The following is a 17,527-nucleotide window of genomic DNA, read 5'->3' as shown; positions in this document are numbered from 1 at the left end:
ATGTTGCCTATGTATATGTATGCAGCATACAAAACTGGCACGTTAGCAGATAGCTATGCAGGTCTGGGAAACCAGAAGGATCCCAGGGAAGATCAGCAAGTGTTTGACAACATTCTCTGCAATTACCTTTCTGTGCAGAATCGAGTTCAGCTCTGTATATGTGGCACTGTGACCATCTTCATTAATGATGCAGTAATCCACATCTATTAGAAATCGGCTTGCACCATCTGCCCCCTTTGCTTTTCTAGTCTCCAATTTTGCTTACTGGATCTAAAAAATTAAAGCCAAACAGATATTTGAAGTCTGTTTTGCAGGCAGAATGGCTGAAACAAAAAAAAAAATCCATTTAGAGGACTGCAAAGCTTTTCAGAGTAGTACTAGCATTAAACATGGCTCTGGGAAGCCTGTCCCATTGCCAGCACGGCTGACCACGTCCTACTGACTGCTCACTGTGTGTTTACAATGACATTTCAGTTCAAGAGCACTTCTGAAGTGCATCTCCCATCTGTCCCCACTTACTGCATGTGGCTCTGTGACACGAGCCAGTCTTGGAGTGCAGCGAATGGATTCCTTTCAGATGACGTTAAACAGGAATACGAACGGTAGGAATAGCCGTAAGGCACTGCGCTGGCTAACAGGCCTGTCCACCTGCCTGGTCTAGAGCTAGGTGGATGCAAAACCCTTGATGGGTCAGGCCTTCAGCATCACCTGCTTCATGCTACAGACTCGCTCCCCTTCAGCCACACTGCTGGGCAGCGTGGCCCCGATCACTACAGCAATGCCCCTCTCTGGTGACTACGAATCAAGACGCCTGCATATGCCCATACAGGCAATCCAGGGCAGCAGGCGCAGCAGGGACCCATTTATGGTCAAAGCTTCACCCACTTCTACCCTTTCCAACCAAGAAACAGGCTATGGAGGTGGCAGCTCATGCAATGCTCCCTGAGGCAGTTCTTACTCTCCCGAGGAAGAGAGATTTAATGCCCATTAATGCTCGCAGGGCCGAGGGAGGGGATCCCAGCCCTTCCCCCGGGCTGGCAGGAGGCACAGTCTCATGTTGAGACAAATTCTTCAGGCAGAGTAGAGGGAGGTGACGCAGCTCAGCAAACAGCTGTGACTGCAGGAGCAAGGACAGCACCGGGCTGGTAAAAGGGTGTGAGCATTTCAAAGCACTCTGTAATGTTTCTAATAAGCCAAAGCACTTAAAAATACACTTCAGTACTTGCTGTTGGATTAATTTATTAGCAGAAAACATATTTTGCTGTAAGGCAGACAACTAACAGAGAATTTCTGTAATTCTCAGTCAAGCGGCCAAATTATTACTGATAGTTAATACCTGCAATTAAAATGACTGCTCTGAAATGAATGGAAGAGACCCAAAATGCATATGTAAATTTCATACAATATATAAAATATATAACTTTTACATTTCTTAATTTTAAATACATTGTTCTTTTTATGTAAGAAACAAACATCCTAGAGTTCATTTGCAAAATAAGGACTGCAGGAGATGTCCACTCTTCCGTGGCTCTCCCTGGTAAGCAGATGACATGCACGGCAGTGCCTATAGAGTCCATTGGTTGAGAAAGAAACCCCATTCACATTGTTCCTATTGTCCAGAATAAAGATCCTACTTTATAATCCCAGCAAGAATTAAAAGAAGTACAGTTACATTGATAGTCAGAGCCTACAGAAATCTGTGAGTCTTTGGAGGAATCTGTAGAAATACAGCATGACAGAAATAAAGCTAGATTTCCAAGCCTTCAGCCCTACAAGCAATTCCAAGTTTCATGGAAAGTTTTGTACAAAAATCCTCTTTTTAAAAACCAGTAAAAAGTAAAGGTAAAATCTTAACTCCTCATGAAGTACAGGTTACCAGCAGCATTCACTGCAGCGTAGTTTTTTAATGTGTATGACATTTGACTTGTATCTTGATTTACCTCTCCATGTACCCAGGCTACCTATGATGTTTCAGGGACTTTTCAATTTCAGCTGTCCCTATAAAGACACAGACTTTACTGATTTTGGTACCAGCTGACTGATCAATATAAAACTTGAAGGGGCCTTAAACCTGCCCCTGTTTTTCTACCTCAAGTAGAAGAGCATTGCTGATGGATTATGGAAACAAGGTTTCAGTGGGTGGGGCAGACTTTTTACCTAATGTGGACAGTGTTCTTCTGATCTGTAGAAAAACCCAAGAGTAATTATTCTAACACAAGATGCTTACAAGAAGTGTGTATGGGAAATATGCCAAAGTAAAATATTTATGATTTAAAAACAGATTATAATCTTGCTTATGAAACGCCAACTTTGACTTTAACCTCATATGGAAGTTACAAATAATGAAAATATACAATCCTTGATGAGGGGAAAAAAGTGTCTTTCTGAGGTTTGTACAGCATCCAGGCCAATAACTTAATCCCCAAGCCCTGGACTCTGAATCTGACAGGTGAGGCATAGAGCTTTTGCAGCTGGGTCTGCTGGTCCTAAATTCAGGACCCAGGTTCCTCCACACTAGGTTACAAGACCTGGTGAAGCGGCAGTTCAGCTATTTCCTCCTGAGCTACTGTGAAAAAGCACTCTTTTGTGGTGTGATGCAAAAATGGATTTCACCATCCTTCCTTTAGTTGACAGTGTCAGATTTTTCTCCTTCATTCACTACCTGGTCCTGGGAAATGAAGCTGTATGCACCCTGATTAGCAAGACAGCAGTGGTGCAGGAGATCAGCCAGCTGCTGCTGAGATTTCTGCTGCTAGCTCTGCATGCGCTGCACTCAACCAGCAGCCCGAGAGTAGCCCTCAGTCTAACCAGGCTCAGAGAAACAGCAGCTTCTCCAGCTCCAGTGAGAGTGAACTCTCATGGTGGCAAGAAGATATAAGCATTCCCCATTCTGAAGTCCGGGTACTCAAGAATGAAGTTATACTATGAGCCATGGGGAATCACAGCTCCTTGCTGCAGCTTCAAGCATCAAGAACTGTACCTTAAGTTACGGGACTGGTAGCCAAACTGTGTGAGAACAGACTCCATATAATTAATGCGACGTTAAGGATGCTTTGCACACTATCCAATCACAGCTTTGCTATCTAGTTCCAACCTTTTCCAAAGCGTAAAAGAAACAAACAGAACCTACAGCAGCATCTCAAGACATGATTCCCCTTCCAGGACTTTAAGGAGGGCAGCAAAGGCAAGATCCATGAAAGAACTGGTTAAAAGGCCATTTATATATCCTACCAGCAGCAGCAGCAAAAGGTTTACGGTGGTTGCACTTGAGAGCTGAGCAGAGGAGTGAACAGAAAGTCTTGGAACATTTGCTCAAACAAACAGCTAGAGGTCATATTCAAAGCAGCAAACAGATGGGAGTAAGGAGAGCGACCTCTCAAAAGATGCTGCGTACAATTCTCTGATGTGGTTACCCATTACCTACCCAGCACCCCCTCAAAACTAGCACCAACATTAGATTGCAGTTTCGCTGGCTGTTTTAAAGTCACCCTTGCTCCACGTGTAGTCATCCAAGAGATTGGCACCTGAAAGATTCGGGCTATTCCACTGGTTCCATCCTATCTAAGAAACAACACGACATCTGGCACTTTCTTAGCTTCTGTAGTCCTAGAAGCCTGTTAGTAAAGATTAACAAAACCTAAACATTAGCGATCTTCACATAGTATGTGGGGGCCAGTGAGATGCATGCAGCCAAATTCTTTTAGGCCTGCATCCAGAAGCTGAGAAAAAGCAAAGCTAATCTTTGTCTACTTTAATTCAGATGGGACGCACTTGAGGAAGCACACAGAGCCGCAATGCAAGTACCACAAACCAAAATAGCTCTGCTGCTATAGTAGTTGGAAGAGGGTATGTATGAGAGACAAGCTTGCTCTCCAAATCACTTACCTAGCAACGACTGCCATCCCAATGGCTTTGTCTCCTTTATATCAGCAGACTGAGAAGCAAAAGCTACTTTCAGGAACAGGAATAATTGCTAGGGATTATTTATCTAGCATTTCCTAGAAGATTCCCTTGACAATTGTACTTGAAGAACTAGGGCTTATTTCTGCATTCTGCTAGCCGAGAATTTAGAAATTCATTCCCTCAATCCATACACCAAGCAAAAAAAGATACCATTTTACTATTACTCTGATCTACCAGCAATAAACTTTCAGCATTTTTTTTTAATGTGTTAACAATGATTAGCCACCCAGTTACTTTCACAGAGAATACAAGCAGCATTTTTTCCCCAAGAACTTCCAAATTAAAAAGACCTTCAGGTAATTCTGTAAAACATTTAAAGACATCATAAATAAACTTATTCTAAAAATCACTTTCCAAACAATAAATAAAACTCTTCCTTATTTGAAAGTGCAAACAGGCTGCATTATAAAGTACAGAGCAAGACTGCAGAAGTGCTTAATTATTCAATAGTGACCAAGACACAGTTTCTTGTTTTGGTGCTGCTGGTCATCTAGTGATTTTGTTTTCTGGACCCCATCTGAAGAAAAAAAAAAAATGTGTGAAACATTAATATAATAGTAAGCACAGTCTAAATACTCAACACGTACAGGCACACTAGAGTAACACTGGGTGGGGGGCTGGGGTGGGGGAGCTTGTCTTCTTCCTCATACAGAGGAACATGCAATAATCATAGTAAAAGAAACATACTAAGCAAAAATAGCAACTTAAAACACTTCAGTGTTGAAAATGCAAGCATACCATCTCAAAGAAAACATTGTTTTCGTAGAAAAATGAGCGCTGTTAAAGGCTGTCAAACAAAGTACCCCAGGATGAATCTTTCTCTAGCTGGGTCTAAAAACCGTTAGCAGAGAGAGGGACAAACAAGCCAAAACATTTTGGAGTGATTACTAATGCCAGAAACACTGCTCTGAGCCCTTCCTTTTCCCCTTTCCCCCCATCTCATAAGGAAATAGCTAACAAAAAGACCTCTCCACTAATCTAGCTCACTACATTGCTTGGAATTAGCTTGTAGTATGCAGCTATTCATGTGCTACAAAAAACACCTTCTATCTTTTTTATGCTCCTAGCATGGTGCTCAATGCTTTGAGGAGCTGCCAGCTCCCTATCTTTATGCTCCATATCTTCATGCTTGAGGCACAAAAATTATTTAGTTTCTTTTTCACCTCTGGATTTTTATTTTCCCCTCTGGATGAGAAACATGGTAAGGACTGGTAGGTGACAATAGATGCCAAGGGTGGGTCCCTTTTGTAGTACAAAAAGATTTCAACATAAGACTCATCTAAACTCTATTTTCAGAAGATGACAGCTCCCTTGCTACAGGCGTGCAGGTTGACACGGATTTTGCAGCCTTTATATTTTATATGTGTATATGTACATACAAAAAAAACCGTTAACTGAAAAGCATTGGCGTAGATTCTACTTCATAAAAGAAGCATTGAAATGTTCTGCAGAACATATTTAAATGACTTGGAGGAGTCCAATTTCTCTTGAAAAAGAATGGCACTCTTTATAGGACACAATATAAAAAGTCTTTATAGAACAAAATCTAAAACATGATAAGGTAGTCTGAAATGACTATGTGCAAAACAGCATATTGTCGACCTTGATAATAGCATTATTAGATTTTGTAACGTGTGTGCCAATGTCAAGCATTTGTTAAAACAAGCTTGTTTTCAACTTACCATTAGTTCATCTATTCAAAAAGCTCAGAGAAGTTTTCATAGCAAAATTTAACTAATCAAAATCAGGATTAATTAAGACTAATCAATCCCAGAGGGATTCAGGCTTGTTTAAAACTTGATCTCACTTATTGACTTCAGTCATAAAATGTATTAATGAAAAAATACTTACTTTCCCTGCCTGTGGGGTCATGGAATTCAAGGGCATTAGTGTGAAATGGATTTAGTTGCCACTGGTAAAAGAAGAAAAAGTTTACTTATTCCAGAAGACAGAAGAAAGAGCAAAGGGAGAAAGAAAAAGTACCCTCAGTCCTTCGCTGTAAGGCATGACTAGGGGTGCGGCGGGAAATGAAGGGCTCCCGCTCCAACACACACTCGCTTTGAGGATAAAAAGCTATTAAGGGACGCGTGGCCATTTACTCCCTTGAGAAGGGGAAACGAGCCTGCTCAAACCAACAGTGCTGCAGTTTGTCGTGGTGAGCACCCTGAGCGCAGGTGCACTTGGCCACCTTCAAAACCCACCGCAGCTCTTTCAGGAGCTGCTGGAAGGGCCTACAAAATCACAGCGTGATCTCCCACATCAGCTGCTGTGTTGTGACAGGGAGGCTTGGAGAGAACTTCAGAGTGTGAAGAGACCACCTCAAACAACAGCAACGAGTTAGAGGGAGATCTACAATGCAATTAGAGAAAACAGACACGCTTGGCCCCACCATCTGGCATATTGCACAGCACTTCTCCGCAGTGTCGCGACAGAGCGACCTCTCAATTCCACTCACTTGACTAAACAGCACAAGAAAACACTCCTCTATGCTGGCTGCAGGTGACTGCTCACTCCACCCTCCCCCCAACGCTGCCCAGAGGTTTTAGAATATAGTACATTTAGACACTTACTGTAAATTTGCTTACACCCTCAAGTTCACCAAACTTCATATAGGATATGTCTGCTTTCTTTTTTCCAGCATCAACATCTCCAGCATAGATCTGCTTGATACCAGCCCCTTTGATTAAAGGGACACATTCATCACATGGACATTTCGTCACAAATATCATGCTTCTCTCATCTGGCTTTATTTCTCGACACCTACAGTCAGTCAGAAAACAGAATTTCAGAGTTTATATCTTGATAGTTTTCAGTGGTGACAAACTTGGTATCTCACAAGAGCAAGCAAAGAAGTGTTGTGTTATCTACTCTCAGAAGCAACTTATTCCTAATCAAGTGCACAAGTACACAACGATACCTGGTTTGGTTTTTCTATCAGTGAACAAAACACCCATCCCACCTCTCCGCACATATCATTGTTGTAAGCTTCAACAATTGCCACACTTTCACATTTCAGGTTATAGCATGGTCCTAGCAGGAAGCAGAGGCAGTGGCTTTTATCTGAAGGATAGCTGCCATGCATTGGAGTGAATATCCTTTAAAAACCATGTTCACTTAAGAAGTCTGAAGAAACCCCAGGAGCTGACTGTGTCCATGCACATCCAAGTTCTGCATCATAGGCATAAACAAGACCATGACTGCAATCCACACTTCATCCCAGTGACATCATGCATTTGTCATGGAATTGTTTCTGAATCATCTCATTCTTTTCTGTGGTAAAAATAGACCCATTACCTGAACGTCAAGGCATTCTGCTCCGCATGTATTATGTATCTGAACTTTCTGATTTCCCGATCTTTTTGTTTATCATCCATGTGTGGAAAATCAGCATATTCAGATCCAACAGGAAAGGCATTGTAACCACAGCCTACAAAATACATTGCTCCTGTTCCATCACAGCTTCTCTGCAACAGTAAGCAAAGCATCAAATTTAAACTGAGTACTAAGTCGAAGTGTTGTGCAATGTATACTTTCACATTATCAGTTCATGCCAAGTTAGAGCAGTTAAAAGTGAACTCAGCTCTTGCTAACTGCTCCATGTCTGTATGGAGGTTTTCCACAAAGTTCCATAGGAGCCGCACGGGCAAACTGTAACACCGCAGACAACACACTGCACCAGGCTTTAGAGGCTTTCTGTTTAGCAAGTAACACTGATAGCAGGAACAAAAAGTCTGAAGGATTTAGTCCTTAAGCCTTTCTGCAATGTACAAAATTAAAGACAGCTGGAGTTAGTCCCTGATGTACCAGAAACTGTCTCTTGCCTGTCTCTCAACAGACCCAGTGACTGGTGGGCTGACCGAGCAGCGATCGGTGATTGAAATCAGAACAAGAAACAAAACAGCAATAAGCAGCTGATGACTGAAGTGCTAAAAATGAATTAAGAGTGTGTTGCAGCTGCATGAAGAATGAGGCTTCCTGGGATTGGTAATATCCATAATCAGCGACATAAAGAAATAAAAACTTTATGTTTGGATGGGAAAAAGCACAGTAACAATATTTGTAGAAAAATATCACTTTGATCCAAAAAGGAATGTGCTAAAGTCAGTACAGCATTTCAACTGCAACAAAAATCCTCAAGAGATTGTCAGGCTATGATTACACTGAGACCTCTCCAAAAAAGAGCGGCAAAGAGGGACCATGCAGAGTAGTCACATGCTGCCTGATCAGCAGCTGTGGCAAAACTTTGTAGCCGGGACACCTGGAATAACTGACAATGCCTAGGGAAGCAAGCACACTGAAAAGCTAGGCAGGGACACTGTGGTAGTTACTACACTCATTTATACTTCCCCTTCGTCTTGACAGCATAACAGTGAACCAGTCATTAACGTAGTTACTAAAGAATGAGAAGTGCAAGCTTTCTACAGTGCTGTGGGTGTGTATGAAAAATGCACGTGTATAAACTTAAAGCAAAATAACAAGCTCAAAGCAGAGACAAGTGTATGAATTGTGAGTGCAAGAAAAAACAACTTTTTCAATACTTACTGATTTTTCTTCTGCCCAAATAATAGCTCCAACTCCTGTTTTATGATCCTCTAAAATACACAACATTTTAGCAGTAAATATCAAATAAAGCACTTCTGAGTTACCTATACATTTACATATGATATCCCAGAGTAAGCAATAATGTTCATTGTTGCTTCGTGGACAGGAGAAAAGAAATGTAGAACAATTAAGAGCTTCGAAGTCATATGAGACCACTGCAAAAGCTGGGTGTGCTTTAACTGCAAGGCCAGCCATTCTAAGACTTTGCTACATACATTTGTTCACAAATGCTAAGAAGCAACATATATCAGATAAGAAAATGTGTGCCAAGAATATATGTGGACAGGTACGCTGATGTGAGATGGCAAATTGATTAAAACCTTCTTATTGTTTACTACTTAATTTAATTACTTAATTTCTGCCATTCATTAAGTTTATGGTTCTGTGGTCTGAATTCCTATCAAAATTAGTTGTATTTTATACCTAATGCAGAAACAAAATGTTAACCATCGGATTTTGGGGGGTGTTTCCTATCACCACCACAGGAAAACTGGAACAGAACTTTCATTATGTGACTTGGAAGATTTTTATGGAACTTGGAAATCTTCCCCAGTAGCTACTGATAAGAGTCTTGACCCGTTAAAACAGAGCATATCAAGGAGAAAAAAAAAGTTTCAGGCTTCCAGTGATTAATATTGTAGAAGATGCTGTTTCAGTTAACCATTTCCATCATCCTTGGTATCACTACCATATACAATCACTCAAAGAGGGTCTTTCCTACCAAAGATATGTTTTATGAGGGCCGACTTTATATTCTGCATATTTATTAGTCACTGATGTATATTAAGCCAGCATAGAAAACATCCTATGATCTTGTTCCCCTTACATCTACCTATATAATAATGTAAAGCATCTAAATATGTGTGTGTGTGTGCTGTTATTTATTTTAATTTCATTACAGGACTAAAGGACTTATTCATTACAGGAATAAGAGTTTGTTCAAAAAACAGACCTGAGTCCAGGCTGAACAGCACAGATAAAACTGAATTTTGCTGCCCCAAGAATGAATACTCAAACTTGGTCATTCTATCTTGCTCTGTACAACAGTATTGTACAAAAAACTCACAATTGGTTTCATGAAACTTCTGAATTACTTCTAAAAACGCAATCTCCTCTGCAACTTTTGGTGACCAAATTTGCGGAGGGTTCCCAAAAAAAAAACCCAACCCAAATCAAAAAGGGAAAGGTTCTAAAATACGAAGATTCACCTTTACAAAAAACGAAGTCTGAGTAAGTCAAACGGCACATTCAGCACCTGACTTGATAGGTTGGTTTTGTGCATGCGTGTTGGGGGATTAGTTTTGTTTTAAGCTTTAAATAGGTACTATTTATTTGCTTACAAGGATTTTAAAAAAGCAACTATCCTATCTAGATGAAAAAAACATCACTAAGGAGTACCACAAAATTTTAAGTCTTCATATTCTGTTCTCTGGAAGAACTTACCAGTTTACTGCATTGCTACCCAGACAGAATAAAGTAGCCAACAGAAGTCATCTGTATCAAAAGATAGTCAATAACTACCCTTCCACCCTGAAAGCCTGTACATCAAAACTCCAGCATCTTTGCAAAGAAAACCCCCATCAGATATATAATCATTTTCACTAATAAGACTTGAACTAGGAAACTTAATATAACTGTACTTAATGCCCTGCTGGACAGATATTATGTCACTGTTCTTTTCTGAAGAAGTGTACATAATATACTTAAAATATTGGCACTCATTTGATAACAGAACCATCTTGTGAAACCTGAAGTAAAAAAGAGCCTCGGAGCAGCTTGAAGAATTTAAATGTCATTGTATTCTATTTTCAGATAGGTGTTGGACATGTTGTCAGGGGAGGCTTTGCTAGCACTGTATGTGAAATACCTTCCCTGATTTTCTCTTGGAAAGCTCGGTGCTTTCAACACACAATACTATGTACCCCTGTGGAGTTTTTACTACTACTGCTGCTCCCATTTCACAGATGTAAGAACGGAATTCAGCAGCTTGCTCAAGGAAGTATTTGGAAGAAGTAAGACCGAAATCAGGAACTTGCTCTACTCATGAGACCCATTCTTCCTCCACTACTATAACAACTCACCTGTCCGGTATGCAAGTAGTCTGGCTTGTATCATACAGTGCCTTGCAATTTCTTGGGGCAAACCCTGATGGTCTGTTTCATTTGTTCGCCGTGATCCACTGTTGTAAAATCCAAAACATCCAAAGACAGGGACACTGGCAGCCACTGTCGCCAAGACCAAGACAAGATCTTTCATATTTTGCCTAAGGTTGCTGAAGTATGGATTTTCACAGAGGTTCTCCAGTCCTATTGTCATCAATATCTGCTTGTGCGTTTCCTCATTTGAAATTAGGAATAAACTTTCATACTCTTTTATCCTCTCTTGTCTACATGCAGTATAAAAGTCAGTATTCAAGTCAGGCTGAGATTTTGCTATTTTTTGAATAAAATCAAACTTGGTGGAAGTTTCTTCAATAAATTGCACCATGTAGCACACCAAAGGCTGAAGCAACACACACACACGAGCACGACTATTTGACTTCAGTCTTTCTACTGCTTTGGCATCTAGCTTTGCATCATCAGTAGTCATGGGATTGGACGCCTCAGTCTGCAAGCTGATTTCAGGATCTGCAGGCCAGTAAGAAATCCTGTTCACCCCAGCTGGAAGAGAAGATAATGCAGCAAAAGGAACCATGCAAGCACAGAGGAACATAAACCTAATTTTCAACACACTATTGCCTAACCATGTTTTCACTCCTTTAAGGCCGTGAGTGCTATTTCAGTGGCATCTGGACAACAAAAATGCTAGTATATACGAGTATCAAGAGCTTATCAGACTTGATAATCAGACTATAGACAAAAATTTCCTAAGTTCTAAGATCTTTGTGGCACCCTAATTTTGCATCTTACCTACAACAGATACATTAACACCACACAAAAAAGTTAGCGCTAATAGAAGTTGCTGCTGAGATTAAAAACCAATACTTGCAGAAGGGCTGTATCAGCAGATCCCATTTCAGGAAGTGAATAATGCGACTTGTTTTCATCTCACTTGGGAAAAGGAAACCCTAAAGTACTCCCTGTGATTTCTGCATAAAAACCACCCTTCCTCTGGTGCCACTGGCAAGCAATGGGAGAGCAAGGAAAAATGTAGCCATCTGGGCCTAGTCATCAGGCTTAGGGTTGCTCTGGCAACCTAAGTGCAACAGGTATGTCAGAATCTCAGCAATGCATCCCAACCAAGAGACAAGCACCACCAATAATAATAGTTGCACAGAGAAATAGGGTTTCAGTAGCAAACCCTAGCTTCTTGATCATCAGCTCCAGGAAATCCACATTCAATACTGTTTTCAGCCTTGTGGAAAATACCATTGCAGGCTACACAAGTTAGGGATTGGCATGCACAACTGGGAGAGTCCAAAGAGAAAACAAGCTTTCTGATACCACCAATCACAAGCACAACATTTACTCCTACTCTACTACAGTCATTGCTTACCATTTACAATCATTTTTAAACAAGTTGAACATGGTTTTCTGGAAAAATAAAGATCACAGTTCTTAAGTCTTGATCCGTGTTTAATGAGTGCAATCTGGCCAGCATGCAAGTCCGTACTGGAACAATGAAGACCAATAATCTTCATGTTTTTCACCACAACTAGACCACTCTTCTTTACCTACAGAAAAATGCATTACTATTATTATTATTTTACTTTTTTTCAACATCAAGTCCATAGAGATGTTACAGCTCTTCCTTGGGTAACAGTAATCAACCACAATCAGAGCATATAGCTCTTCAGTACAAATTGTGATATGAATCATTCAACAATCTCTGTTACGCTTCCCCTAAGCAGTATTTTTTTTGGTGGTTTCTACATGCGCCTGTTAATATCAAAGTGCTGTGCCCTTGTCAAACTTCAAATAGGGACTTGTCGCAAATTCCTGATTTTCCTGGTCATTGCTTTGCCCATAACAAAACCCAGGAGAAGCATAGAAAATTCTGTCAATTATAGCTGAAAACCCATCTGAATCATCCAGCATCTGGAAATGTTCATGAATTTAATTTCTGTCTGAAGCTTGACCATCCTGGGAGCCAATAGCTTCTCTAGCTTTATTTCTGTCTCTTCATTTATAGAAATGAATCCTGGTTCTAAAGAATCTTCCGTGGAAAAAGTCTGCATACCACAGACAAGAGCTCTTACATCTGGATTCCCATGTACTGTGAGGAAAGTGGATACAGGCTAGTTTGATGAAGCTGGTGAAACAGATCTCATTATGCAATCCAGCTGCTACCAGAACACTGTTGCCTTAGATCCGTAAATTATTCAGTTTCTTCGCGGTTACAGAAATGAGGCTGTACTAAAGTCCTACATATAACCCAAGTGCCATTCCTAACTGAATTGCTAAATTTGAAACTGCTTTTGGAGTCTGTATGGTGCTGCTCATCTATCCCTTTTCCAGATCTAGTCCGGGACGTACCAAACTCTGAAAATTAGGCCTAATTGTCACTCAAATTATTTTCCTATCTTTTCTTGTCCTGGCTAATACATGTGCTATGGATCTTAGCACATGGGTATGCTCTACACAAAGTAGTAATCATTTTAAAGAGCCCAGTAAGAAGTCTGATCACAAAAGGAAACACCCTGTTCCAAGACACTCTGAAAATGCCCCTCTACTTTGAAGTGTAACTGGCAGCTATTTAGAAGACCCATTCTCAAGGACGGTTTCTTTTCATTGTCACTAAGGTAGTTATCTACAAGTTCTTGATCAGCAAACGTTTCAAGTAGTTCTGTGCACCTCCACTGTATAAGAGAACTCTTCTACAATCATGAACATCGACATTTTAAAGAATATCTCTACACCATCAACCACACCGATTTTAAAGTTATAATTAGTATATGCTAAGGAGTGCACGGTATACACCATGCCTCCTTCATTATGCTCTTCAGAATACCCACCAGCATTTTTTACTGTTTGCTTTACCTGTCGGGAGTATGCCTTGCCTTTCAAAGTTTTTCAGAAATAGCATGCTTTTTAACCGTTTTGCTATTTTTCTCCCACCAGTGGATTTTTTCCTACTTCTAAGCAATATTTTAAAAATGTTTATCAGCGGTGTTTTTTTTTCCCTTCTGGACTATCTGTCATGTAAAGAGCAGTTAGGTTAAATTCACTGCAGGAGCTATTAGCATCTGTTCAGAAAGACCAATTAAACATAGACATTTTACCTGTGATTTTTTCTGTTGCTCAGCCGAGGGAAAGAGCTCCATCCAGAGACTGAACAAAGTAAAAAGATTGACCTTAGAAAGTCTTGGCATTTGACCTGTCATTAGAAGAAAAAAAAGAAATATTTATTAAAGAATATTTGTAAAGAAACCCCACATTGTTGAACAATATTTTCCAAGTCTTCTACACCACAGCTCTACAGAAGCTGGTTCATCAACCACTTCTGCTATTACAGCAGCTAAATCCACATTGTCCTCCTCAGGGCAGCAGTTGTCAACTCAGAATGCTCACAGACATCAGATTTGTGCAACAAGAGAAAGTGGTGAAACTTTCACTGAAATTCAGTGAGTTAATTCTACTCAGAGGTGAAGAGCAGAAATCACAGATCAGATCCCACATAACTTAATGTGCTCAAATGATTCACAGATGCTTACAGAAATTTGAGACATAGCTTGTGATTCAGCTTCAGGCTCACCACAGAAGAGAGCAAAAACATCTAGGCATGCATCATGATCTTACACTGACACCCGCAGCAAGAGTGGATAAGCCATTGTGAAACCTTCCAGTTACATCAGTTCTGGAGAAACCTGCTTCTGGATTTTTACAGTCTGCTTAAATTTTGGTTAGATTTTTACGAAAATTTAAACTTATTGCTCAGGCTGTCTCTTCTGACTAAATAACCAAAGAGGTAGCAAAGAATCCCTTCTCGGACCACCACCTTGTGCTGTGTTGTGCTTCTACTGAAAATCTGGACATTGTCCTGTGACGGCCAGCACTCAGCATTACTGAATGTCCCACAAATTAAAAAGAAGGAAGTGCTGCTTTGCTCACTAATGCTTGCACCATTCCAGATGTAAAGCTGTCTTGCCTCACACTTGGCAAGAAGTTAATTAAGTCTTCGAAAAACTCCAGTCCCTACTTCAGGAGTGCTTACAGAGAGCTGTAATGAACACATATTTCTCTGCAAGTGTCACGTGTGCTGTCTGACAATAGTAGTATTTCTGTTTTTATCCCTTCCTGCAAACATTAAAGTTTTTGCAAAGGAGGAAAAGGCAGAGGCAAGAATAGAATAGAGAAAAACATTTCTTTAAGTAGTTCCAGTAGTTTGGAAGAGATATAATCAGATACTAAGATTGCTTTGGTGGGGGAGAGGGCCAGTTTAATGACATGTCTGTAAACCCAAACAATTAGAACAGCAGATAAACGTATACAATCCATGACTGGAATACCATTTTCAGACAGTATTTTAGCAGCTTTTTTCAAACAGAAGGAAGAGCAAAATTAGTAGGGATTTTGGAAAGCAACTATAGACCTCTCAGCAGCACCACCTGATGCCACACTGTCCACGACTCCTTAGGCTGCCCAGCTATGCTATCTCACTCTGCACAAGCACTGCAAGGGGCATCTGGTTAGCACAATCAGACACGTGTGCTAGAAATGTACATGGCCAGTAGCACACATGAAGATTTGTTATCACTTGTACTAAAAACAAACTGTAAAAGTAAGTCTACAAGCCACATCTAAACAAGTAGAATTTGTTTTCTTAAATCGGCATTTGAGTTCATTCTCATTACAGCCCCTGTTCACTCCTGTTGTAGCACACACATGTACAGTTCCCAAATGGCAAGCTAAAATAAACAGTGCAATTTATACCAACTCACATGAATACCGTCTTGTTTTCCAAAATGGATTATAATTTAGCATACAGAGTAGATTTAAAGCAGAATACACCAGAAATGAGTTTGAATTACTGTGGTTTTTTGGACCTAATCTGAGTGTGACCTGTCAAACACATGGGAAACAAACTGAAGAATTTACCCATTCACAATGCTATTGTGAATTGACATGAATTTATAATGAGAAGCAGAAGAATATTATGATGAAAAAGGAAAGACCTGTGGTCACAGTTATTACATCTATGTATCTGCATCTTTATCCACATATGTAGTTAAATGTTCCCTTAGGTTCAACAGAGTGAAGAGAATACTTATTAAAGTGGCCTGGAAAAAAGGTAGAAGACATCTTACAGAATTTAAAGCAACTACAGAAGATTGAAAGGAGTGCTTTTTTCAGGTGCATCAAGTCCTCACAGCTTCCCTACTTTACACTGCTTTCCTACTTCACACAAAGGTACAATTTTATTCCTCCAGGTTAGGGATCTTGCTCCAGTGAGGCAAAGCATGCTCCAGGGAAAGCATGCTGTGAAGGCCAGTGTCGAAAACCCTGCTGCTCCTGCACCTGCAAGCAAAAAGGAGCAGGGCACTGCCCATCCGGACATGACTCAGATACAGGATTATGCCATGGCTGGAACGTAGGAGTCCCTAGTTCAAAGTTTGAAAGGCTTGTAAGAAGTCATCTTGCAAGTATGAAACTAACACTGTGCTTTGACATCATCAAGGAGAAGGAAATCAGTGACATCACTCTCCTATCGGGGAAAAGGAAACTAGAAACCATTTTCAGTGTTCTTCTTTGCTCACTTGGAAGCAGGATTTGCATACAATGAGGAAGAAACAAACCCCATTTACCCATCAAGGAGACCTGGCAGCCCTGTCGTGGTCCTTAGTCTGAGAGCTATATATACAGCCCATAGGCGATCTGTATGTACACGCCACTCCCCCTAGGACTGCAGCAATGGGATATATGAAATCTATCAAAATCTATCAAAACCCACTTCATTTGGGCATCCCCAGCCTTGTGAGAAAGCTGCTCTCTACTAAATTTGTACATGCTATAGGGGTTAGTAAGAACACCCCTCAGAAGGCAAGCATTTTTATACACGTTACATTTTACACACATTAAAGATACATGGTATAGAACTGGAAAAAGAAATCACTTTGACGGGGGGGAAATTGCAAAATACAAGCATATGTTATCAAAAGGCCTTATGAATAAGAGCGCAGGCAAGCAGCGGGCATGGGGGGGAGGGATACTTTATTGCACTGTCTGTAACGGGCAGGAGCACTCTATGCAATAGCAGTTGAGGAGGGGGAAGGCAGGAGCTCTCTGAACAACCCCGGGGAGGGGAAAGCCTTACGAGCGCCCTGAGAGGACAAACCGGACGGTTCCGGGCATTTCGTTAAACACCTCGAAGAACCCGGTGGGCGAGAAGAGACCAGCGAAAGGCCCGCCAGCGCATCCCCGCCCCGCCCCGCCCCACCAGCCGTTAGTGCCCGCTCCCCACCGCGGCGGGGCCGCGGCTCCCTCACAGCCGGGGCAGGCCCCGGCCCAGCGCCCCCGCCGCTCGGCCCCCCACAGCGGGCACGGGGCGGCGCTCACCGGCCATGCTGTCGGTCTGCGTGCTCGCCGCACTCACTCGCGGCCCCCCCGCCGCCACCGCCGCCTCCTCTGCGCCGTGCATCGGTGCCGGTGCCGGTCCCGGTGCGGGTGCGGGTGCGGGTGCCGGTGCCGCCCGGTGCCCCCCGCCTCCCCCGCCCCGCCCCCATGGCCGACCCGCTCCTCCCTCAGGGCGTCGCCGCGGCGGGGGCGTCTGCATGGCAACCGCCACTGACGGGCGGGCGTCTCGGCCAATAGGGAGCGGGAGTGGAAGGAGTGGGTGGGACTTATCGTGTCGGGGCGGGCCGGCGGCTGAGGCGGGGCGGTGGCTCCCGGCGAGAGGCGGGCTCCGTCCTCCGCAGCGGGATTTTAACGTTGAAGTACACCCCACCTCGCTCTTCCCAGCGGGGTTTCACTCCTCTGGCAGCCGGGGGCCTTGGTGGTGGCTGTTGCGCTGACTCCTACCTGCC

The 17,527-nt window shown here is 42.0% G+C and overlaps 1 protein-coding gene across 2 annotated transcripts; it reads right to left on the bottom strand.

Moving 5' to 3' along the window:
• Window positions 1-4,144: 4,144 nt before the first annotated feature.
• Window positions 4,145-17,221, bottom strand: CDADC1 (cytidine and dCMP deaminase domain containing 1). 2 transcript variants are annotated; one of them, XM_075139625.1, is made up of 9 exons: window positions 17,061-17,221; window positions 13,787-13,881; window positions 12,061-12,238; window positions 10,647-11,225; window positions 8,506-8,555; window positions 7,258-7,427; window positions 6,534-6,723; window positions 5,815-5,875; window positions 4,145-4,480 (listed from the first exon to the last, which is right to left on the bottom strand). In XM_075139625.1, exons 1-9 carry the CDS (start codon window positions 17,140-17,142, stop codon window positions 4,407-4,409), a joined length of 1,479 nt encoding a protein of 492 aa, XP_074995726.1. In that variant the 5' UTR covers window positions 17,143-17,221; the 3' UTR covers window positions 4,145-4,406. The 2 variants fall into 2 exon arrangements, with proteins under 2 accessions (XP_074995726.1, XP_074995725.1); XM_075139624.1 differs by lacking the exon at window positions 5,815-5,875 and having other exon boundaries at window positions 4,192-4,480; window positions 17,061-17,202.
• Window positions 17,222-17,527: the final 306 nt, after the last annotated feature.

Source organism: Calonectris borealis, chromosome 1 (assembly GCF_964195595.1).
Source record: "Calonectris borealis chromosome 1, bCalBor7.hap1.2, whole genome shotgun sequence".
NCBI classification, from domain to species: Eukaryota; Metazoa; Chordata; class Aves; order Procellariiformes; family Procellariidae; genus Calonectris; species Calonectris borealis.
This window is presented reverse-complemented; position numbering and strand designations above follow the sequence as displayed.

What these genes read in the sequence shown, in the direction of transcription:
- CDADC1 (XM_075139625.1), bottom strand. Translation starts at nt 17,142, where the DNA reads ATGCACGGCGCAGAGGAGGCGGCGGTGGCGGCGGGGGGGCCGCGAGTG. An exon ending in ACTACTTGCATACCGGACAG is followed by an intron (nt 8,556 to 10,646) that starts GTGAGTTGTTAT and finishes TGTGTATTTTAG; the next exon opens with AGGATCATAAAACAGGAGTT. An exon ending in CAGAATGCCTTGACGTTCAG is followed by an intron (nt 6,724 to 7,257) that starts GTAATGGGTCTA and finishes GACTGACTGTAG; the next exon opens with GTGTCGAGAAATAAAGCCAG.